This window comes from Peromyscus eremicus, chromosome 8b (assembly GCF_949786415.1).
Source record: "Peromyscus eremicus chromosome 8b, PerEre_H2_v1, whole genome shotgun sequence".
Classification (NCBI taxonomy): Eukaryota; Metazoa; Chordata; class Mammalia; order Rodentia; family Cricetidae; genus Peromyscus; species Peromyscus eremicus.
The window spans coordinates 42,108,936-42,134,413 of NC_081424.1; the positions used below are offsets into that span (position 1 = coordinate 42,108,936).

The 25,478-nt window shown below is 41.7% G+C and overlaps 1 protein-coding gene across 4 annotated transcripts in view; it reads left to right on the plus strand.

Moving 5' to 3' along the window:
• Nucleotides 1–24,256, plus strand: part of Phactr2 (phosphatase and actin regulator 2) — a 120,902-nt gene extending 96,646 nt beyond the window's left edge. For 2 of the 4 annotated variants that reach the window (XM_059272724.1, XM_059272726.1), the window contains 2 exons: nt 9,721–9,797; nt 21,026–24,256. In XM_059272724.1, the coding sequence (XP_059128707.1) occupies nt 9,721–9,797; nt 21,026–21,041 (93 nt within the window). In that variant the 3' untranslated portion in view covers nt 21,042–24,256. Of the gene's footprint in view, nt 1–9,720; nt 9,802–21,025 lie in introns of those variants that run through there. The other 2 variants (XM_059272725.1, XM_059272727.1) reach the window with 1 other exon arrangement.
• The last annotated feature ends 1,222 nt before the right edge of the window (nt 24,257–25,478 follow it).

Here is a 25,478-nt window from a genome sequence, read left to right on the forward strand (position 1 = left end):
TGCTTGCCCATCCTAGCACCTTTCTCCCTCTGAAAGTCTAAACACTTAAGTGGTCATGTGGCGTAATAGCAATACAGTCCTTTCAACTGGACTTCAGAGAAAGCTCACCCTTAGTTGCTTTGTAACCTGTCCTCATTCAAGCGTAGTTGAGTTTATTCATAAGCCTAAGTGAGTAAACTCGGAATGAAAGAGAGGTGTCCAAATGAATGTCTGTTTCTTTAATTTGGGGAGGAGTTTTTTTATTATTATTTTAAAAAAATTTTTTTTTAATTATGTGATTTGGTATTTTGCCTGTATATATGTCTGTATGAAGGTGTTTTGGTATCCTGGAACTGGAGTTACAGATAGTTGTAAGCTGCCTTGTGGGTGCTGGGAATTGAACCCAGGTCCTCTGGAAGAGCAGCCAGTGTTCTTAAACCATTGTGTCATCTCTCTGGCCCAAGGGGAGTGGAAGGAAATTTTTAACAATTTTTAACTTGAAGGAAGGAGCCAAAACACAGGGAAAGGTAAAGTCTGTGCAAAGAAGAGTTCAAGCAAGACCTAATCGTTAGAGCATCAGGCCAACGTTTAGTAGACAGCAAGAGGAGGCCATGGAGGGTGGGATGATCAGCATAGGCTGCAACAGGCACCAAGGGAGGAGGCTATGGACAGATGCCTCCTGTACAAGCAGATTGTCAAAGGCATACAGGAAATAGTTTGCACTTCTGTGAGCTGCTGGTCTTCTGCCCATCTTCTCTTGGCTTGTCGGATCTCTGTTGATTCATAGGGGTTCTTCATGGATTCATGTTTAGATAAGTTGAAAATAAGCACACGCCTTCTTCCATTTGAGGACATTCCAGCTCTGTTTATGGGACTTTTTGGTGAAAAAGAGATGCCTTAATACAGTTGAGTGTCATCAAACTCTTTCCTTTCTGTGTCATAATTTGGTGTTTGGATTTTTAGCTCTTCATGGTCCAGAAGGAAGGCTCAGCAGGTAAAAGCACTTGCTTTGCAGGCCTCATGATCTAAGCTCCATCCCCAGGACCCCTATGGTGGAAGGAGAGAAATGTCTTCCACACGTGTTCTGACACACAGGGCCCTGTACTCACACACACACAGTAAATAAGTATGTTTTAAAAGTCTACCCCTCATGCATGAGATGTGTCATTAGGTAGGCAGAATTAATTGCATTTTTGTTATAAAAATTTTGTTGTGAAGCTCTATCTTAAAAAATGACTCATTCTCTAAAGCTTCTTTTACTTAATGTTATTTTAAACTGTATTATCAAATTGAATTACTTCAGATTACCTTAGTACTGTGGATTCAGACCACAAACCAGGTGGACAGTAAGCTTATTTTCCATATCTCACCTGCTTTTGAAAATGACTGCTCATATTCACCAGATTTAATGCAAGTGTCCTCAAGTCAAAGACATTTTCAATGTTTGCTTTCCTTTTCCGGGCTCCCTCTCTTTATTTCGCCCCCCACCTCCTGAGCCCTGCCAAGAAGTTTCTTTCTGCTCTCTTAGCAGCCATTCAATACATTTAAGGTAATTTTTAATGCTATGTTTATCATTTTAATTGTTTTTCAATGGATTAATCAAGGGTTAATCAAGGCACCTAGTGTATCATATTGCAAGAAATGAATTTCTTCCGGTCACTCTCCTTTCAGCTATGGGCTTTCATCTCTCTTCCCTCATTCAGTGACTTCTAGTTGATACTGCTGCAGCCTTGTCCCCATGCAGTAAACTACCCTCAGCTTAGTGATGAATAATAGAGTTCCATAGATCTTACAGATTTCATAGGTTGGAATAGATTCAAGGATTATTTGGGCAACTCTGTTTTCCATAAGGTTGACTAAGTTTACTCAGTGTTACCCACCTGGTGACTGGACTACTCTGAGAGGTCCAAGATTGACTCGCCAGTGTGTCTTGAATCTTGGTTGCCATGCTCAGAGGTGGAGCTCAGCAGGGCTGCCCACAGAACTTCCTCTTTAGTGTGAGTCATCAGACCTCTTCCCTAAGCTAGCTTCCCTCACAGTAGATATCTGTCCCCAGAGAGCCCAGCAAAAGCTACTTGGCCTTTTCCAATCATCTTTAGAAGTCTGTTGTGGGATATTTGTACACTGTGTGAAGATGTATTGCTGTGATTGGTGTAATAAAGAGCTGAACAGCCAATAGCTAGGCAGGAGGTATAGGTGGGATTTCTGGGGAGAGAAAGGAAGAGTAGGAGGAATCTAGTCACGTGAGAGATGCCAGGAGACACGGAGAGGAAACAGGAGGTGCAAGATGTAAGAGAGGTAACGCCATGTGGCAGAAGGTAGATTACTATACGTGGGTTAATTTCAGTTATAAAAGCTAGTTAGGAGCAAGCCTAAACTATAGGCTAAGCTTTCATAATTAACAAGAAGTCTCCATGTCATTATTTGTGAGCTGAAGCCCAAAGGGAAAGCTGACTACAGAAGTCACTCAAACTGTATGTCTGCTTTGTTCTGTTGGTTCCAGGTGAGTCCTAAGGCCAGCTCAGAACCCAGGGAAGAGGGGTGGAAAGCTCTCCCTCTTGTTGGGAGAGCAGTGAGGTCAGATTGTATAGACTGAAGGTAATATTCTAGCCATCTTAGAAAAGTATGATTTGCCACATCTCTTACCAGCCACCTCATTATTCAAATGCCAACCTTTAAAAGGGCCAGATAAACAGTAAAATCCTCCACTGTGCAGAAGTGACAGTCTACATGACTAACCACCCTTCTATGCAAACTCAATTTCTATCCCCTGGAAGAGCCTTTCCTTGACTTGGTTCTGTTCATAGGAGGCCGAGCTCATCCACCTCAGCTATGATGGGCAGAGATTTTTTTTTTTTTTGGTGTGGTGTTTTGTTTTGTTTTGTTTTTGTTTTGGGAGAACATTTTGAACTGAGACAAAGATAGGCTTTTGTCTTGGGCTTGTTCAACGTAGGGGAGTTAGGCCTGGTCAGGTTTTCTTCTGCAAGCATGGTTTCTGTTCTGGAGTACTCTGAAGACATAGGAGTCTCACATCTCCCTTGAACATGGCACCTGAGCCCCAGGGCAGAGCCAGAGTCCCTCCTGACTTACAGGGGTGACTCGCTTTCCCTCATGGAAATCTCATACATATATCCCAAGATGTGATTAAGGTCTAAAGGACAAAATGTTCAGGGCTGTGTTTTTATTGTATCTGTGTTCCCTATGAGAAGAGTATGTTTTCCAAAAGTAAGAATTTGTTTTAGACGGAAAAAAAAATGTATACTTTTAAAGGTAGAATGTAGAAAAAATCCAAAAATTGAACATGCTGTTTATGTATAGTATGTTTTGTACATGCAAGTGATCTGTTTGTGTATAGTGTGATTTGTGCATGCAAGTGGTGTGTGTTTGTTGTCAAGAGCTGAATATCCAGACTCACAAACAGGAAAAATCAACAAATGGGGCTTAGATCAGTGCATGGCATTTTTATAAATGTCTAAAAATACTATTTTCTGTAGCTCTACAGAGTGAGTTCCAGGAAAGGCACAAAGCTACACAGAGAAATCCTGTCTCAAAAAACCAAAAGAAAAAAATACTATTTTCTATATAACACTGAGAAAAATTCAGTAATTTCGTACCACTGTTCTAAGATGCATATACAGGGGCTAGGTAGATGGCTCTGTAGAGAAAGTATCTCAGCAAGCATAAAAACCACAGTTTGGATCCTAGAGCCCCATGTGAGGAAGCTGAGTGTGTCATACGTACCTGTAATCCCAGCACCAAGGGGCAGAATTCGGTGAATCCTGGGATGCCAAGCAGACAGTCTAACTGAAACAGTGAGTTCTGGATTCATTGAGATATGTTGGTTCAAAAAATAATGTGGAGAGTGATCAAGGAAGACCTCTGATGTCAACATTGGGTTTCCATGAGTGTACAATGAGTGCACATGGGTGTGCACATGCCACAGACACACACACACACACACACACACACACACACACACGAAGTAGATATAAAGAAATATGGCCCACATACTCAGAGCATTTTATTTAAGGATGAAAATAGCATGCTCATTGTCATTATAGCAAAAAATTGTTGGTTTTTTTTTTTTTTATTACGTTTACCTTAAAATACTTCATAACGCCTATTGGTCAGATTCTAAATAATGTATTTGATTCAGTAAGTTAATTGATATAAAATTCATTAAGTATGATATAACTGTTGTATTAAGAATTAGTTTATGAGGAGGCTGGAGAGATGGCTCAGAGTTAAGAGTACTGGCTGTTCTTCCAGAGGACCAGGGTTTAGTTCCCAGCATCCACATGGCAGCTCACAATTGTCTATAACTCCTGTTCCAGGTGACCCAACACCCTCACATGGGACATAAATGCAGACAAAACACCAACAATCAGAAAATTAAAACAAAATAAAAATAAATTTTAAAAAAAAGAGTTAGGTTATGAGGCCAGCAAGATTGCTCAGTGGGTAAGACCGTTTTCCACTAAGTCTGACAACCTGAGTTTGGTCTCTGGAACACAAATAATGGACAGAGGTTTTCCTCTGACTTCCACATTCATGGCGTGATACATGCAGCACTCTACACAAACACACAGACATGCACACATATGCAAAAATAAATAAATGTAGCTTTACATTAGTTTTATTTTTCAGCTAGATGGTAGTGGCACACGCCTTTAATCCCAGCACTCGGGAGGCAGAGGCAGGCGGATCTCTGTGAGTTTGAGGCCAGCCTGGTCCACAGAGCGAGTCAGGATATGCCCCAAAAGCTACACAGAGACCCTGTCTCAAAAATCAAACAAACAAAAAAATTAGTTTTATTTTTCAAGTTTTGATCTCTATACCCCACTTTAAAAAAAAAAAACTAATGAAAGTCAAAATTGCAGAAAGCTTAAGTTACTTTTTAAAGAATATTAAATTCAAGTATTATTTAGAACCCCAAAATAATTTCACTCCATGGTTACACAGTTGGACTAAAATTTAAACTACCGATGAGGATTTCAGCCTAAAAATTTCTAGTGAGCTGCTGAAGATGTCTAGTATTGACAAGGACGCCATTGTGCAAGTTGTGAAGGGCCTTGTCACCAAGGGCTAGGGAGGGGCCTAGGGAAGGCATGGTGTGCTGGGTGGGGGAACTGCCCATTCCTGGGAGGTCCTGGCAGGGTGCTCAAAGATGTACTGAGAGGAGGTAGAAGTATATGTTTTGAGGGAAAAAAAATTAAAAAAATTTCTAGTGAACCAGAACACAGACTGTTTCCTGGTGATACGTGGATTCTGCCTTGTTTATTACAACTCTTAACAATATTCTCCAAGGGGCATGAAGATGAAAACTGCCTTGCCAGGAAGGAACACACTGGCTAGCCAGCTCCTTGGGAGGACTGCGATTTGAATTCTCTGTAGAATGTCATGAGTTGGCTCACGGGATGCACACTTCACTCCCCATAACGTCGAGCTTAATGAGTCAGCCAGCAATCCACTCCATGATACCAGCATTTTAGCAACAAAATCAACAAAAGATAGTGAATGGAAGCGCGAGCTCATTCTCCACTCACAACCCATGCTGTCACGTGTGAGATGGCTGCAAGAGCTGTATATTTTTTATCAGCAAATTGCCTGTTGTTTCTTGCCAAGAAGCACCCCTGAACTGACCACGGCTGATCACATGGGGAATGGATGTGGTTACTCGCCATTAGGCAAACTTAAACTTAGTTTTAGTCATTTTCGTGTCTTGTGTTTAATTTCCATGATACCAAACACCACTACCCATGTGGTCTCAGTGCAAACCCCTGGCTTTGGGGGTTGTCGTTACCTCAGTTTTCTTAGAAATTAAATGCAACTGAATGGTTTCCCGGAGGTGGTCCAACCCAGCACCACTGGCTCCAGTCCCACTGCCTCAGCCCATCTGTCTTGTCTTTCAACAAAACCAGCCCCAGTTACATGTAGATAGAGAGTTATTAGGCCTAAAATCTAGTCTCATCTGAAAGAAAGAAAAAAAGTAAGAACAAAAGCTATGTTTATAACCGGTGTACCTGATCAATGTAAAAGGTTTCCTTTTTCCTCCTTTGAACCCCTAAGAACTCTTCCTTTTTACCTAAAGTAGTAACTGTTAGACTAAAAGTAGGTCCTTATTGAGTAGATTTTGAAAGTGAGTACTGTCCCCATAATCAGACAAGTATGTCTTCCCCATAGTGTCACATGTCTCACCATATCATTACATACAACTGACTTGTCACTTCTAAATGCAAACCAGCACACACATGGAAATGAGGTCATCTGGATTAGCGGGGCCTTAAAGCCCATTTTATTGAATGTCTGTATATAAGACTTGTAGGCTTATGGGTGGCTCCATCATAATTACTTAAGGCACGTTTGATATCCAGTAGATCGCAAGACCCTTCTGGCCTCTGTGTCAACTTAGAATACTGTTTAGGTTATCAATTGCCTTGTAGCAAACTAGCCCAAAGCTACTGGCTTAAATCAGTGATGTATATATAGCATTTACAAGTTTGTGAGGTAGGAATTCTGAAACGTATCAACCCAGGGATTTATTTCAGGCCCACATGGCATTGGTGAGATGCTGGGCCTCGAGAACCCACTTCCAAAGCAGTTTCTTCATGAGTGTGTGTATGCTCTCCTGTTCTGTGACCTCTGTCTACATGGCATCTCGTCCTCTAAAGTCTTTCTTTGTGTTGGGGCCTCTCATCCTGCAGCTTGCTCAGGGCAATCAGGTGTGTTTCATGTGGCAGCCGGCTTCCAGGTAGCAAATGTTCCTGGGCCGGGAACAAGCTCACTTTAGACTGGCGTAGTAACATGACACCTTACTGTGTTTCCTTGTTCAAAGTGGTGACATGGTTTCCCCAGAGTCAAAACTGAAGCAACCGACACCCCATCATCAGAAGGCAGGGACAACATGGCATTGCAGAGGAGAAAATTGTATGTGCCCATGAGTGTCTCACTGGCGAGGAAAGCCGTGTACGTGAGGAGATGTGGGCACTAGAGGGTTATAAGTCTTATTAATATAAATATTGTGTGGAGTGGGGCACAGTTTGTAGTTGTAGTGATTTATAAACTCCATGTCCCAAGTGTTTCTCTCTGAATGTTTTTCCTGGATTTCGCCAGACTCTTCCACTGGTAGCCAGCCCTCTATTACCAGTAAATCCTTCATCTTATTTATAGTCAGCCCTCCTTCAGCACTGCCCTCTTGCTTTCCAGTGAATTTTCTGTGATAAAAATGAAAGAGTTGTTAGTCACAAGCCCAAATAATGTACTCTTTTAAAACTTCATGATATTTTATTGGTAATGCTACAGTATTCAGCACATTTTTTAAAATACACTTTGAACTAATATTCTTAATTGTATCATGAATTTTCATTCCTATTTTCTAAGTGGGAAGATTATCTGGCTTTCTGTTACTGTAAAAAAAAAAAAATACCCCAAACAGTTAACTTATAGACAAAGTTTGATTCACGGTTCTGGATACAAGGGTCTAAGTAATGAAGGAAGGTCTAAGGAATGGGTTTCATATGGTTGGAGTGGGGAGCACATGATGAGTCAAGCCATTTATATCCTGAGTCAAAAGAGCAAACAGAAGGTAGACCATAGTCCCACAGTCTCTTCAGGGGCATGCCCAGAGTGACCTAAAGTCATGTCCCTCATAAGGTCTCACCTCTAAAGTGTTCACAGCACCTCTAATAATACCTCCCTGGACAATGGGTCTTGCTACATGGACCTCCAGAGAGCAATCATCCAACCATAGCAGTAGGAAAGCTGTAGCTTGAGGGGGAAGTTCCTCCATGAACATCAGACTGCCGTGGGAAACATGGCCAAGACCAACACCCATGGCTTCTGAGTCTAGCTAAAGTGCTTCACACAGCCTCTGCTGAAACCTTTGGTGGGAAGAAGAAAGTTTCCACGAACACAGAGATGGAATTCTGTGCCCCTGTTCACATTGAAACACTTCTTTCCAAGGAGGAACTTTTTCTAGATCTTTATTCGAGCAACTGTCCAGCTCCTGGATCCAGTGCCGGTTGTTACTATGACCAAAACCAAGTGTCCACGTTGTCATGTCTTGTGAAACATGCTGCATTACTGTGTCATGGGGGACTCAGGCCCACAAACAGGTCTCTGCTTTGGCACTTCCAAAAGTTAGCAATAAAAATTATGACTATTGTTCATAGGTTCCCCCAAAGAGACTTCCAGACCTAAAGAATATATCTGGGGAGAGGAGACAGTCTGTGACAATAGAGTTTAATTATCGCATTAAAATATACTTAGGAAGGGAAGCCTGTGACCTGCAGAGTAATGGTTAATGATGGGAGAGAGCCATGAAGAGGTCTCGGGGATTTCTCCTATCTTTTCCGTTTTCCTGAAGTTCATTGACTTCCAACCGCACAGTAGATTCTCCTATCTTTCTGGGAAGGCACTTCCTGGGGTTTATTTTGACATTCTGTGTTTATCTGGAGCCAGTCCCTTAGATGTCATAAGGGTGTTTTATTCCTACTTTTCCTTTTATATGAAGGAAAGCATTCTTTGCGTAAAAGTAGACAGTTCTGTGTTTGTTCTGAATAGTGCAATCTACATAGAGCTTAAAGATTTTTTTAGTGCTTTTTATATGAGTGAAATACCCTTTATAGAAAAAAAAAGTAGGAAATAAAAATAAGGCAAAAATTGAAACTAAACCCATGCATAATCCTGCCACTGTCTGTTAACAGACAGCCAAAGTTAGCATTTGGAGGGGTGTTTCAGCTTTCCAGTCTGCATGCATGAACATTTTGTTGTACATGGCATGGTTTCTGTGTTCCTTAAATAAGGCCTCCTATTTGATGTTTCTCTGAGTGGCTTTAAATGCTGTGCTGAATTTTCAGCCGTTTGTCTAAACTTTCAACATAAAAAAATAAATAGCAACTGCCTGCTTGGTATATTGCTATGGCAGCGAGTCAAAGCTCTGTCGCTGTGGCGGGCGGGCGGGCGGGCAGGCGGGCGGGCTTCAATGTAAGACTTTCCTAGGAACAGGATATGGATGCTCTGAAAAACCCCATGCCTTGCGTTTGCTGTAGTCATCAGAGAGTGGGGAGACATTCTGTATGACACACATTCTACACCCTACTGCCGCCATCCCCACCAAGGAAGGACACTCTGAGGGAGACCACGCTGCCTTCAGATTGTCTTTTGCATGACTCTCCCTCCTCTGAATTGCTTGCCACCCAAGGTGTTTATGGGTTAGGAGTACTTCTAGAATTTGGGATATTTGCAAGGGCGTCATGAAATGAGATAGCTGAAGGATGAGGACCCTGTCCACACACAAAATGCATTTATAGGGCCAGGATTCTAGCTAGGAGTGCTTGCCTAGCATGCGTGAGACCTGGGTTCAGTCCCCAGGCCTGCTCTAAAAGAATTCATCCACGTTCCCACACACTGCACACACATCTCCTGAAGATCATTTTACACATTTTTATCATACTTCCATGTTGCAACCATCGCAGGAGGTCAGGTATGGAATTTTCCACTTGTGGCTCACATTAATACTCAGAATATTTTAGGTTTTGAAGATCTTCTAATTTCGGATTTTTCTATCAGGGGTGCTCAGACTGTAACATATTTCATTTATTAAACCTGAATCTGAGATAAATTAGTAATTCTTTCCTCTTCCCAAAATATTGTGTCGCAGAAGAATATATCTGCCTTGTGGATGCTGTATACGTTAGGAAGATATATGACCTAAATTCTGCTTCGTTTTCTCCTGTTTAGGCCGCAATAAGAAAAGAACTCAATGAATTCAAAAGCACAGAAATGGAAGTTCATGAAGAGAGTCGACAGTTTACAAGGTAGGTAGACAAGATCCAGGCTTGCAGATTGAGAATACTCAACACAGGAAATTTCATGGCGGGTGTACTGCGTAGTAATTTAATTTTTTAATGTGGTTTGGCAGAAATATCATCTAATGAAGGTTTCGGCTTCCCTCGCATTTGTCTTTCTTTGTTCTTTTGGTAAGCTAGAGTCCGGGTGGCAGATTTAAAGATATGGCTGGATCAGATTATCAGTGTCTAGGCCTTCCTGATTGGCTCAGTTGTCTTTAAAGAGCACCTAAACTAATCTCACTGAAAAAAAAGAAAATTCTACAGTGAGGTCTTAATTTTTTTCTTTCAGTGAGGTGCAGATCATTCTGGAGGGCTATGTGATGGTTGTCTTTTCAGTTTCCTTTTTGGGCCAAAAAACATCTGCTCTGAAACTGATGTCACAAGTTCTGTGCCCCACACAGATACTAGTGGCAGGCAGTGCGGGAACATTCGCATTACTTCTGGCTCACTGTACAAGACTTGGGGCAGAAACTGAATTTTTCAGGAGCTAGATCTTATCATGGGAATCAAGTTTGGATTGCCTCCTTAAGTCACGACTGTGACAATCAACAATCCCTGGGTTAGTCAACCTGTCAAGAAGGAAGCCTTCCTTTGACTCACAGATTCAGAGATTCCAGGGCATGTTTGGTTGTTTCTATTGCTTTGGGGTGCATGATAAAGCTATACATTACGGTGGCAGCACGTGGGAACTCAGTTCATTCCTGCTGTGGTCCCAGGAGTGAGAATAAGGAAGAGGAAGAGACATGGGCCCCATCCCTCTGGCAGGCACACTCCCAGTGACTACAAAGTCTCGTACTAGGCTCCACCCATAAAGTTAACAGCATTCCCAGTGGAGGCAAGCTGAGAACCAGGACTTTAGCACATGGGCACCTAAGATCCAAACTTTCACAACTGATTTGATGGTTTTTCTTCCCACTACCCTTTGGTTTTACAAAGGATGGAAACTAAAAGGGGGTCCTGAGTGCTCATGTTGTCTCATTTCCAGATGTGACAGCTGTTGTATTTATTTACATCTCATACACATACGAGCTTTGCTTTATAGAACAGATGTATTCCTAAAATTTTGCACAGAAATTAAGTTTTTAGAATCCAAATTGAGGAGCTGAGGTGATGGCTCTGTGGGTAAGAGGACTTTCCACACAAGTGTGAGGGTCTGAGTTTGGATCTTCAGCACCCATGCAAACAGCCTGGCGTGACCACATCAGCCTCTAACCGCGGTGCTCTGGGGGCAGACACAGGAGGATCTTTGGGGCTTGCTATCTGCTAGCTTATGTGGTGCGGAGGTGTAGGACCAGAAGATGCAGACTCGAGCTCCAGATTCAGTGAGAAATCCTTTCTCCTCTGACCTCAGCAAACACTTGTGCATACATGTGCACAAACTCATATAGCAACACACACACACACACACACACACACACAGTTGGATTGATAAAAAATTCCAGGACAAATTAATGCATGAAGACAAGGTTCTCTGTCTTTCAGAACACAAACACTGATGCATTACCCTCATCTAGAGACAGCCTCAGTAGAGTAGCCAAGTACCATGCTCCTAGCCATTCAGTGGTTCCCAGTGGTCAAGGTGAGGTTTTATATAGGGAAACTTGTCACAAGGCAAAGGAAATTCAGGTAAAACTTTATTATTTCATAGCAAGTACTTCATGTGGAGTGTGTGGTGGGCCCCTATTACCACAGCCGTTCCTCATGTAGAAAGGTCTGGTGTGGCAAAGAGACTCCCTCCATCTTGGGATGGTTCTTCTTCATGTGGGCCTCCTTGTTTGCATTTGCCAATACATGTCCTGAATGTATCATTGATCTCTGTTGGAGGGCTCCCCAATGGCAATCCACTCTTGGATCTATAACATGCTGGACCTGTACCCTCCCTGCCACAGCAGGGGTCAGGAAAAGTTCATGTTAAAATGTGACACCTCAAGTTTTACTTCTTCTGGAAAGTTGATCATAAAAAGGAGACAGGATATTTCTGATGACACAGAACTGGCTGGGATGTCAGGAAATTGGAGAAATGGTGTATGTCTATGTAGCTGAGTCTTGGCCCCTGAACTGTCCCCCTGTCTTCACTCATCCTACCTGGTCATTCAAGTCAGTTTTCCTTCTACGAAACTTTCCTCTAAATCATAAGAGCTGGTAACTTTATCCCCATCTGATAGCATGAGGTGAGAATAAATTACAGCAGAAAATAAGCAAGAAAACGTGCATTTTGTAATTCTAATTTTGTAGTTTGAGTTAGTTAAATTTAATTAAATTTTGTAGTTCTAATTCTCTGAGTAGTATTTATGCTAGAAGGCTTCCTTTCGGTTGGGTTCTCTAAGCAAATTCAGTAAAATTAGCCATAGGGAGATGTCAGGACCATTTCCTTTTCAGTCTTTTATATACAAAATGATGCATTTTAATTAGGCATTTAAATAGTGCAAAAGTTTATCAATAAAGATGAATCCCCTCCTTAGTTTTCACCCTCGTCTTTATTCTCACAGGGAAGAGCTAATTAAAGGTTGAGGTATATACTTCTAGGCATTTCTTTCCCTGTACATTTACAAATATGTCCATATATAATATACTTGTATGTACAAACTACGTCTACACACCCTCTCATTCACATACAGCACATAGAAAGTCTCTCTTTCTGTGTGATATATATGGACAGCCCTCATCTCCATGACTGTGGTGTCCCACAGATAATGTGCCACACACTACTGAACAGGTACTGCAGGCTGTTTATGACACTTCGGCTTTTCATTGTCAACACTAAGTCCTGCTTATGTCTGTGTACATGTGCCAGTATTTCTGTGGTTGCCCTACTGACTGTATTTCCTGGACCACTGGATTCATGTATTGTATAACTTTTCAAAGATTCTTCTCTGTCGTCTTCCACAAAGGGCCATTAGTTTATTGACTCGCAGTTAGTGAGGATGCTGGACACTCGGTCACCCTCAACAGTTGGGTGGACAAGAGACTACAAGGTTCCTGTTCTACCGTATAAATAGTAGTACACTGACTGATTTCCATATGGTTGGGCAGCTTCCCTCATCTTTATTGACACTTTTTTATTGTTTGACTTTTGTATTCAAACCTTCATAAGTGTTCTGTTGGATTGCCTGTGTTTTTTATGTGGGTTAGTAAAATCCGAGCGATTAGTGCCCAGTAGTTCTCCCAACCTGATGCTAGCTTTTCACCATCTTTTGTGTAATATCTGTGCGCTGAAATCTTTCTATGTTACTGTTTTGTTTTGTTGTTGTTTTTCTATGCTTTATGGAAGACAGCCAAGAATGTAAAACCATGGTTTTCAACTGTTTTTACCCTTACAGCGTTAATCCATTAGGCGCTTCTTTCTGTGGATGGTTCAAAAGCGCACATGAACTTGGCTTTTGTAAATCAGTGCTCAGTTGTCTCTGTGCCTTGCATTGCCCTCTAGATGTGAAGCTGCCTTCTGATAGATCGACAGGTGTGCGTTCCATAGTATGTCCCTGCCTTGGCTAGTGACACTCTTGAATTAAGACTGGTAGTTCATTTTTCCTTTTGATGGGATTTTTTCTTCTTTTTTAAATATTATAACTGCTTGGCCATTAGCTCAGGCTTATTACTGACTAGCTCTTATATCTAAATTAACCCGTAATTCTTATTTATGTTTAGCCACGTGGCTTGGTACCTTTTCTCAGTTCTGCCTTCACATCTCGTTTCCTCTATGTCTGGCTGGTGACTCCTGACTCAACCTACCTCTTCCAGGATTTTTTTTTTTAACCTCCAAATGTCTATTGGCTATTTACTCTCTGAAGAAATCTGGGCTAGACTTGTGTTTTATTAAATAATTTGTTGATATTTTTATTGTTTAAGTAAATGCTAATAGATGCAGGTTAGGCAAGTTTTGAGGTGGTAACAGCTCATGTTGTGGAGATAAATAGAGAAACCCTGTCTCAAAAAAACCAACCCCCCCAAAAAAAAGATTTTTTTAATGTATTGATTAACACTCTTTAAACTGTCATTCAGATAAGGAAAATTAAATATTCATACTACCAAAATAAACAAGCCTTGTTCAAGTAGTCTTTAAGAGTTGGCAGTAAAACAAATGTCTACTGCTATTTTTTCATTAATTTATATAACATCATTAGAGTTGCATTCCAGCAGGGAAATAGTTTTGGCTTTGGAGATATAAAAATCATGCTATGATTTTTTCATGCTGGTGTCAGTATTTCTTTTAAGAAGAAAAAGTTTTAATAAACACTACTGTTTCTAGTCAAAATAATGCAAAACTCTGGCCATGCATTTCGCTTAGCGAAGTGCTCCTGTCAAAGATTGAATGTTCTCAGCATGTGCCCCCATGATGGGGCATAAACACTGTGAATCATTACCCATCCTTTTGAATGCAGCCTAGACACATGGCAGCAATTCTTTCTTCTAGTCAGTGCCAGACTTGATCTCCCACATCAAGCAAGCCTTCCTATCAGACCCTAAACCTCTGAGACCTGTGCAGAATCAAGGTAGCTCATACTGAAGACAGCTCTGTTCCCTTCTTGGCACCTGTTACACACACACACACACACACACACACACACACACACACACACACACACAACACAGCAGTCCAGCCATCTCTCTCAGGATCTTTTTAAAGACACCCCAAAGGCTGATGCTACTGCTTATCTCTGAGGAGGAGTGCTGGTAGCTGGGGCAGACCCAGGAGACAGACTCTTTGCCACAGAGCCTTCCGAACCTTTTGAGTTTCTGTGACGGGGAATGTTTCACCAAGGCAACAACAGGTATTTAAAAGAAACACTGAAGGGATCCAACTCCTGAGACCCTGTTTCAGTAAATGAGGATTCCAACCTCGCGCTTTATTTTGAATTATGTGCTGGTATTTATATCATGAATACTTTTAGCACAGCAGGAAGACACTTCTTGGATTGTCATCCCAGAATATCTTCTGGGGTGTGTGTGTGTGTGTGTGTGTGTGTGTGTGTGTGTGTTGATGGATTGTGTTGATCTGTTCTCTCATATAATAATCCTGGTTACTCCCAGGATTTTCCAGAGAGCTTTTTGGAATTGAAACACAAGCTAGGGCCTGGCAACAAGGGTGGGGACAAGTACTCCCCACACGAACTCATCATGGGGCCTGATAAGGGACCCAGCCATAAGCGGCATTCCTTAGTGTAGTCACTGCTTCTCTGGTTACGTTCTCTATTTTCCCCCTGTGTTACCCACTCAGCCCACTGCTTAAAACCCAAAAGTTGAACATATTGGAATAGTGGTCTGCAAATTAATTATGTAGAGTCATTACGTCCTCAAAGATACCACATGACAAACAGAATCCTCTTCTCTTTTCAAGACAAACAGAATTTCTATAATAGGAAAATAGTATCTAAATTATGATGACAGATTATGTAAAAAGCCGGATTTTACTTGAAACTAAATTTTAAAGGACTACAGGCATAAGACTTGGGTAATTGGAATCTCCTGGATAGTATTTTTTGAAACAGAGTTTCTCTGTGTAACAGCCATGGCTGATCTAGAACTCATTTTGTAAACCAGACTGGCCTCAAACTCACAGAGATCCTCCTGCCTCTGCCTTCCAAATGCTGGGATTAAAGGCGTGCACCATCATCACCTGGCTAGTATTTGTTTTCTAATGATTTGATTGTGTTAACATATATTAGATTTATAGTCAAGAGAGAATGTGACTTTTTACAAAATAAATTTAACTTAGCACAAATAACATTTTAGAGTGCAGAGTATCTTCACATGTGAATAATTTTATTAGCTTATAAAATGTCTGCTTATTAAGTGAGGCATATGATCATGCACTCATTGGATCATTGAACTGAAGCTTTCACAGTCAAAACAGATCTCAAGAGATTTTTTTTTTATCATAACCAGTAGACAAAAGAGACATTGCCTGAATGCCTGCAGTACAGTTGTGTATTTAAAAGTCAGGTGCATAGAAAAAAATACTGGAAGTGAGAGCAAAAGCTCTTAATAGTTTATTGTAGTTATGGAGTATGGTTTTTCTTTTCTCGACTTCTAAAATACTTTTCATCTAAGATTACCACCTAAAGACAGCGTCTCAGCTTAATGGCAGTGTGTTCATCTTTCATGCACAGGACCCTGGGTTTAACCAGCAACACAGAAAACAGAAATAAGTAACAAGGGGGGAGATCAGTTATCTAAAATCTTAATATGTATCAAATGTTAACATACAGAAACAGAATAGGTTACATTTGTGAGCAACTTTATTCTTATACTACCTGAAAGAGTTCATAAAAGGATAAGTAGTTTTTAAGGATGAAATTCTGGAAGAACTGTCTTTGGGAAATATTCTTCTTTGAATTCCATGACTTTAGGAAATAGACCCACTTCATTCCCTGTCAACAGTATGCATTAGAGCTGTTTTTTTTTTTTTAAGAAGAAAATGTCCATAATCAAACACATCCTAAAAAGAGGGTGAATGAAAAGCTTGTGTCCTTAGGGGAGAGGGAATCTGTTTATTGCTTCACCAACTTGAAATGTAAATCCAAAAATGCCATTCTATCAGCTAGGTAAAGTTCTCTGGAGATAAAGCTAAATACACTTAGGAAGACTTGCATTTGCAGTACCTCTGACCATTCAATTCTACGGCCAGATTTGAATAGAGGAAGCCTAATTTTGCAAGGTGTAAACATCTTTGACTGAATACTGTAGCAAAACACAGGTTTGTGTTTGCTTTATCAGATCTTGGGGGTTGTGTATGAAGAGAGACTGCCACCACCGTGCTAGCCCGCCCGCCTCTTCTCTGAGCCAGTTGGATGGGCTAGTATCTTACTGCGGTGCAACCCAGTGGAACTCACTTTCTGCCCAGATCCTTGGGCAAGTGGTGTGTACAGGACAGGGAGAAAAATCATAAGCGATTTCTCGCTGGTTTGGAGAAATTAAAAATCAGAGTTCTCTCCAGAAAGTGCTGGGCTTTAGAAGGATCCTGTCTTCCCACAGCACTGATGACTCACTTTGTCGCCCAACCCAGTGTTTCAGGTAGCTTCTTCATCTCAGCGATGGGAAGATAAGATGACCCATGTCTCTTTGACCCACACTTGTCCCTTGAATCCAGAACCAAAGGACATCTGAAGATAAGGGACTTGGTGTAGTATTTAGTGCACAAAAGCCACGCAAACGTGGGAATGGGCTAAACTGTCACTAACAAATGAGTTCCTCTGAAGTGCCCAGAGAAGCTGAACCTGAGAGAGAGAGGAGGATGGTTTTCTGGGTGAGGACCATGAAGGGATGAGGTGTATGTCTTGTTCCCTGAGCAGTCTTGAGGCTCTGGTCCCTGTATGCAGCTGGCACAGGTGTGCTGCTCCGAGGGAGGAGAAGCAGCTGGAGTAGCTGCTCTAATCCCTGGGAGACGCTTGAGAAGACCCATTCTCATCCAGCTGGACATGGAGATCAGGACTTCTCTCTGGTCAAAACTGATCAACACTGGCCAAGGTCTGAGTCTACCCATCATTGTCTTGGCTCTGATCTGTCCTCCAACGTGGTCTAATAAGATACTTTCTTCTCCAAATGGAGCGAGAGTTTCGGCCTTGCCCTTACCCAGCATGGGATTCCTAGGAATTATAATTCTTTGTGGTTTATTGTTCCAGTAGTCTGATAGCACAAGTGTCTCTGTTTAAAATTTCTCCTCTCCTGCCTGGATAGTCCAAGAAGATGACAGAAACCCTCTACCCCCCTTTGAATGAAAGCTCAGCTGAGGACATGTTTTGGTCTATAATGTAGGTAAAATTATAGACTCTAGAGCCAACACCTCTCCTTACCCCTTCTTTGCCTTGGACAAATGCCTTAGCTTCTCTGTGTCTCGGTGAATCTGGTAGTCCGGACTCCATAGTAGCTCTCTGACCTCTATATGAATGTGTGCCCCCCCACACGAATAAAATAATAAAATATAATTTTTAAAAATTAACTATAAAAAAGAACTACTGTGTTTTTCAGGTTGTCATTGGGCCCTTCCTAGATGGCATTCTGGAAGGTTCTTTTGGCTGAATTATCATACAGTAGTATATGTACTTAAAATTAAATATGAGTGTCTTAAGAGTGAACTGTTCAGTTATATAATTTGCAGAGTTATCAAATCATTTCTTAAATGTCCCTTTATGCTTCCAGCAAGTACTGATTAAGTACATAGAATGATTTTGATGGTTCTGGACCCTGGGAACTTAGCACAAATCAGGTCCTGGACCTCCGATGTCATGATCTGATGAGGAGGACAAATCTTAACCAGTAAAGGAATAGGCAGTCATCTCAAGTGCTATGGAGAAAATGTAACAGGAGGCTATGAGAGAGAAGAGGGGACCGTAGATGGGGAAGCCAGGGAAAGTGTGTGGGTCTTGAGGAGATGATACTTGTTTGGTGTGGTCTAAATGACAGAAGAGAGTTCCAATTCCACTGCTGGGGGGAGGAGAAAAGACCCCATCCCAGACTCAGGTGGAGCAGACTTGAAAGGGAGCACAGACGCCTAGTATGTGGGGATGGAAAAAGGAAGGTATTGTACATGGCTGGGTCACCAGTGGCCCGGGTGACAGGTCCAGCAAAGCCCACTGTTTCTCCACTGTAGCTCCTGGGGGAGGGCGAGCACCCATCAACTCAAGGTTATGGTCGGTGGTGGAGTTAAGATTTAAGCTTCAAGTTCACACATTTCTGCTTTGGCTTTGGCTTGTCCACCAGTTTGGGAAAGCGCCTGTATCTTATTTTGACTTTGCAGAGACACGAGAGTAATAGAGGGTCAGCATATGAGCAATCTTGTTTTCCCTTTGCTTATATAGTTTTTTTTTTTCCTTTCCTTTTTGAGGTGCCAGAGATTGAACCTAGAGCCTTCCTTGTTTATCCTAGGCAAGCACTCTCCCACTGGGCTCCTTGCCACACTACATTTCATTAAGTTTTCAGTTTAACACCAAACTTGCTAAGAGACACCCCTCGCCAGGTAGTGCATGCTGTGAGTGTAAAAGCTTGAATGAGAACGGTTCTTTCCTCAACTTCCTGTAGCCCAGGAGCAGGGACCTTCTGCACAAAGACCCCACCATGTGATGGTGACGGGCCAACATAAATGAAAGGTTATACAAACACAGAGGAGAACAAATGATGCAGCCCAGAGAGGTAAAGAAAATAGGCTTAGGGTTGGAGATTTAGCTCAGCGGTAGAGCACTTGCCTAGCAAGCGCAAGGCCCTGGGATCGATCCTCAGCTCCAAAAGAAAATAGACTTCTTCACCTTAGAGAATAAGATTGGGCAAGTGGAGATGGGAGGGAAGATAAAGGTGGAAAAATACACACACACACATACACACACATACACACACACACACACACACACACACACACACACACACACATCTAGGGATGGGAAATAGTGATGGAGATTGGGCCTCATTCTAAAAGGATTCAATCACAACTTCAGGAAGTTTTGTTTTGTATTGAATGAGGAACAAACAATACAGTTCCTTTGACAACGAGCTGGCATAGTGGATTGGTACTTCTTATTGCTCCTGATGGTGTGGAACATAAGTTTGATAGACAGGGACCCCAATGAGCTCAACTCGTTTGTGAGATAGATGAACAATCATTTATAGAAATTATGGCAAATGGTAAGCAAGCTACATAAATGTGAAATCACAGAAGGAGATGGAAGATTTGGGTCAGATATGTCTTCCTTATGAAGACAGTGGCTTTTGACATTGATCTTGCTAATAAAAACATAGATGTGAAATAAAGGGAGAGTGTTGCAGTAATTAAGGACAGCATGTTCTGTAGCACAGGCCCCCTGACTGCAAGAATGTTCAGGAGCGCATATGCTAGTTAATAAATAGTCTGCTAAAGTGATGCTGACACAAGCTGATGAAGAAAAATGATTGGAGGCAAGCATATTTTAGTAGTCCATGAAATAAGAAAGTACAAAGGCAGGTTAGGGTGGAAGGACCTCTATGCAGTTGTGGATATGCTTTTTATGAGGTGTGTGGTCATGGTGGCAATTCCATTGTGTAGGTGGAATGTTTCTTTCCAGCCTGCCTGTTTCCAAATACGCAGCAGCTGCTTCCCAAATAACTGACTCGGAGGCTTAATGTTACTTACAAATGCTCAGCCCATAGCTCAGGCTTACTACTAACTAGCTCTTACATTTAAATTAACCCATAATTCATATCTATGTTTAGCCACATGTCTTGGTACCTTTTCTCAATACGGCATTCTCATTTTGCTTCCTCTGTGTCTGGCTGGCGATTCCTGACTCTGCCCTTCAGCTTCCTAGCATTCTTAGTTTGGTCGCCCCGCCTACACTTCCTGCCTGGCTACTGGCCAATCAGTGTTTTATTAAACCAATTCAAGGAACAAATCATTACAGTGTACAAGAGAAATATTCCACAGCACCCTTGGGTGTTTAGAAATCCAGGTGAAGAGGCTGGAGAGATAACTCAGTATTTTAAGAGCACAGATTTCTCTTCCATAAGACCCAGGTTCAATATCCAGCACCCACATGGCAGTTCAGAACTGTCTGTATCTCTAATTTCAGGGGATCCAATGCTGTCTTCTGGCCTCTGTAGGAACCAGGCATGCACATGGTGCACAGACATACATGCAGACAAAACACTCATACATAAAAAATAGTTAAAAAAAAATCCAAGTGATGAAAGTTAGTTCGAAGGCACTGGTAGGTAGGAGCTGGTAAGATGATGTTGATAATGACCTTGTTGGGGTTGCGGGTGTTTGTTTTATCTTATTTTGTTTTTCTTATAGCCAAAGATGACTTTGAACTCCCCATTCCCCTGTCTCTGCTGCTCAGGCACTGGGATTATAGCTGTGTGCCACCAGGCCTATTCTGAAGATGATAAAATAGTGATTATTGTATTTGCGTTCCATACCTACAGGCTAGGGATAACCAAATCCATTTAACACACGTCTCCCTCTGCATAATGCGGGTTAGAATGTGAGCCTTGAGCACGGTGATGATTTGTCTTCATTATTCTATGAGCCTCCGTAGTAAAACCAAGATCATTTTCATAAGAATCATATCTACTTTCCAACATGGCACACGTCACAGTATTCTGTTATAGCGCAATTTAACAGTAACTGGGTTGGTGATACTCAGAACTGCCTTCTACACCTTACTCATGTCACCAAATGCAGAATACACTTACATGCCAGAGGTGCTCACAGTTTCTGTTTCTTACTTCAGGTTTCATCGTCCATAAGGAAGTGTGGGACTGCTCAGAAATATGGACTGACCATCCCCGGCAGAAGCCCTGCTTCCTGAGACCCCGACATTGCACTGAGATATGAACGTGTGTGTTTCCATTTCATTGCGGTGAAGGAGGCGCGTGACTCGGCTTTGGTTGAGACTTCTCCTCACCCGGACAGCCCAGACGAGGCCAACACGCTGAGAGCCAGACGCAGCAAGCCTGGCTGCCCAGGATGTGCACTAACGTAAGGGACACTCTGGCTCTCTCAGCTGTTCTTCGTCAGAAATTTCAATCAAAGAAGACAAGCAGAAGACAATCGCCGGTGTGACTGCCAGAAAGCCAAATGGTATAGTACGTGTGGGTTGACCAACAGGAGACATTGGTATTGCTGGTGGTCACCCCAACAGCGTGGGAGCTAAAATGAGGAGGACAGTTCCGTTATGTTAATGAAGAAAAGAAGAATGAAGATAAGTATATTTTTGAAGTAAGCATTTGGTAGCTGAGAACTTACTAAGGGGTTTGGGAACCTACTCAACCAATGTGGATTCCTTAAAGACTTGATTCCAGAACATTCTTGTTTCACCAATATGTTGGTTCTGTGTAATACCGTATGTTTTATGTTGTGCCAGTGAACCCAGTTGCCAGAAACAAATGTGAGTGTGCATTAAATGCAAGAAGCCTCTACCCACTCTTACCAAGCATGCTTGCTTGCATTGTGTTGCATGCTTTCTGTAGCCCAGCTATCCACACGACCTTTTCTTATACTGCTTTCCTAATGGATGAGCCCTCTACAAGGCTAACAGAAGTAAGGTCAGATATAAAGTGACCCCACAAAACTGTTGGAACCTTTAGAAATAAATCTCCTGTCTTAGTTATCTCCCAAGTCAGGAAACCATTCATTATCTAAAGAAGATTATATGGACAATCATGACACCCTTTTTAAAAACTCAATCCAGAGTTGCAGCGTAAGCAGCATACAAGTGTGTGCTGCTTGCTCCAATTTCTGAAGGGGAATTAAAAAAAAAATACTCGGTAGTTTTGAGTGCTACGTTAAAAATTTTAAAAAAGTTAGGTTGCTGCTATTAAAAAAAAAATCAAGCACATAGATTTAACAAAAATACCCTAAGGCTTAAAGGAAGACAGAAAATTGCTGGTTTATGTAAAGGAAACCTTACCGTCTGTGCTGATTCTGTGGATCACATCCATACATACAAGCTGTACTCCCCGTGCCAGAAAAGCAGTGAGATACGGTTCAGGCCAGTTTCTACAAGAGCCTGTAATCAGTCTTGTTTACATTAAGAAGCTTCCTCCCTCAAATTGCTTTTCTCTGTGGTATCAGGCTCCAGCACAGAACCCCAGAAGGGCTCACTTGTGAATACTACCTTGAATTTCATTTCCCTTAACAATTGTTTTGGGCCTCTTGGATTAAAAGCATACGATATTATTTTTTAAAAAGAGAAGGCAGAATCTGTATCAAGTCTATCTTATTCTCTGATCTGGAACTCTGACTGTTCTGCTTCAGGATGTGGAAGCCTGTAATTTTCTATCCCAACTGAGAAGTCAGCATTTAATCAGTGGAATAAGTGTAGGTCCCACCACTCTGTGGTATTTGGAAGAACCACTTGAAATTTGATGATTTCATTTCAAAGTAAAAGTGGTTAGCTGCAGTTGACCTATTATAAAGAGCCAGGAGGAGCATTACGTGAGGTATCCAGCATTATTGTACCCTTCACTATGCTTAGCTGTTCGCATTAATAAAACAAGGCTACAATCTACACGAGTTCATTTCACTAATGGCGGAAGACAGATTTTGCTTTTGAAGTAATGTCTGTGCGTGCCCTGGTGTTTGTCTTCGGCTGAGAGCTTGTTTGTTGTGTTGTTATTTTGCAGTGCTGGGATTGAACCAGGGCCTTGTGGGTGTCCTGCATACTTTCTAGAACCCCTGAGCTGTGCTCCCAGCCTTGGTTTGCTTTAGTGTCTCAATTCAGCCATGAAAATTAACTCCTTTCTCATTACTTGCAAAGTAGTTTTCCTTTAGGATACCTTATTAACATCCCAGTGTCATGAGAAAAATGCCGAGGCAGATAATGTTTCTTAATCTATGCTTATCATCTTGGAGCATTTTAAAACTTCTAATTGCACGTTCTCTGTACATTGTAAGTGCAATACATGCGCACCAGTTGTCACTCAAAGCGTATGCCGTAGGAAGGCTCTATTTGGTTGTTTAAAAGAACAATCTCCCCCACCCCACCCCACCCCCGCCGCCCCATAGTGGTCTGAATTATACAATTTCTACTTTCCACAATGATATTCTTCCACTACAACACAAGCTTCATGCTGAAGCCCCCAGTTCAATCCCCAGTTCTGCACAAATGAAAACCTGTCTCCTGATATGGTCTGTCCTATTTATGAACCACACATACCTCTCCTTCGTACTGACTGATACATTGAGAGGAAAATTTGTAAGTTAGAAGTTTGAAAAGGTAAAAATTAACTACCAGTAGTCTAATATTTAAATAATTAGAACCACCCATTACTTCATCACAATGATCTATTAATTTTTTTTAAAGCCATGGAAAGAATTAGAATATCGTGAGCCAAGTAGTTCTCAGAATAAAGCTCTATTTCATGGTTAATTTTCAAAGGCAGGGAAACGTAAAGGGGGCATAGCCTCACTAGCAGCCCATCCTGGCATCCCCACAGAAGGCAAAGGCATGTCTCCCTGCAATTACGCCTCTGCCCACTGCCAGCATTTCTGCAGCCCAACCACCAAGCCACTATTCTCTAAGAAAATAAATATGTGCAGAAATTGGAGTTATACTTTGGTGCAGTTGTAACACAATTCCAGTTTCTCACTAAAGCATACCATTAGGCTGATGGAGAAAATGAGTGAGGTTTTTCTGGCTCCTGAGATATGATGAAGAAAGAAAATTAGCCCATCTCATGGAAGGTCCCAGGCAGGAAAGAACAAGACCAAATAAAAAATATCAACTGGCCATTTCCATCTTGGCTTTTAATGGAGGAGCGAAACCCTGTTGATATTACAGTAATGAGAAAACACTAATTCCCCTTCATTCAGCAGCCTCATGGTCATGACCAACCAACATGACAAAAATGGTCCTCGAATCAGCATTCACTTGGGACGTCTTGACTGGTGATTTCCTATACGTGTGAAATGTCTTGTGTTTTTGTGTTAGCTGTAATTTACCTTTATGCTTATTTCTTACAACATTCAGAGACCCATCTTGGGTATTCTATTAATTAAAAAGGAAAAGGCAAACTGACTGGGTTCTCAGAGTTACCCAGAAAAGCTGCCACTCTGGTTTCTTTTTCCCACCCTTATTAGTGGAATGAAGGCAGGCACTTCTCTGTCTCTGGTGTCACGAGAAAGTTCTGAGATTTAATTGAAAATAGACTTAAGGAAATAGAAGGATCTAATATGCTCTTCAAAAGTCACCAAATATGGAAAATGAGTTGTGAGCCCTTAGGAACTCTGTCAGAGTTTGTATCCCACGATTAATTCGGTGATGCGCTGGCGCTTTAAAAAAAAAAAAATACGGTAGTTTGGACTTGAGAGGGAAAGAAATGTGGGTTAACACCACATGTCCTGATACACCCCACACCAACACACGACAGGCAAACCTGCCAAGACTGAGCTGTAGTCACAATAGGAAGAGGCGAGTCTACCACATAGTAATATGTCTGCGTGTGAACAGTAAAATACTTTCTTTTCCTTCGTCTCTTGTTCAAAAAGTCCATCCTGTGTTGTTCATGCATGGTCCTTGCAGCATAATTTAGAGTAATAAACTTTCTTTAGTGTGGGTGAAACAGACTTAATCTAATACGGGACATATGGATTTATGTCATTTTCATCAGTGTGGAGAATTTGTTTATGCATTCCGAACTATTCACTTATGATTACTAGTAAAAGAAGCTGTACTTCGAGATCCTTATTCGTTCCCTCACATCCTTAGAGTACACAAATTGTCCCCTCACCCCTTAAAATGATTAATCTTCTGTTAGGATTTGCTGTCTACTTACTGGTGATGTGTTTTCTTTAACAAAGCGGAATGAACCTTTAGAAGATATAGGCTCTGGAGAGGGCAAGGGCGGCAAAAATAAGCAGTTGTCAAATTAATGGGGACAGCTTCCCGAGAGAACGTGCGTTCATCCCTCAGCAACTCAAGCCCGAGTTCCAGAGAGGGGCTCCGGGTGCCACTGCAAAGGCAAGCAATGACCAAAGGGTGGTGGGGGTGAAGGTAGGAAACCCCCCACCATCCTCATTTTTGCTTTCTATCTTACCTTTTCTAGTTGCTACGCGTCAACACTTGTTTCCAAGCTTGAACCGCTATTAGCATTTCTAGAAAGCAACTGTAATATAGACCAACTATTTTTTTCTTTTTGGTATGATCGTATTTTGTTGTGTGTGTTGTTGTTTGTCTGTTTGCT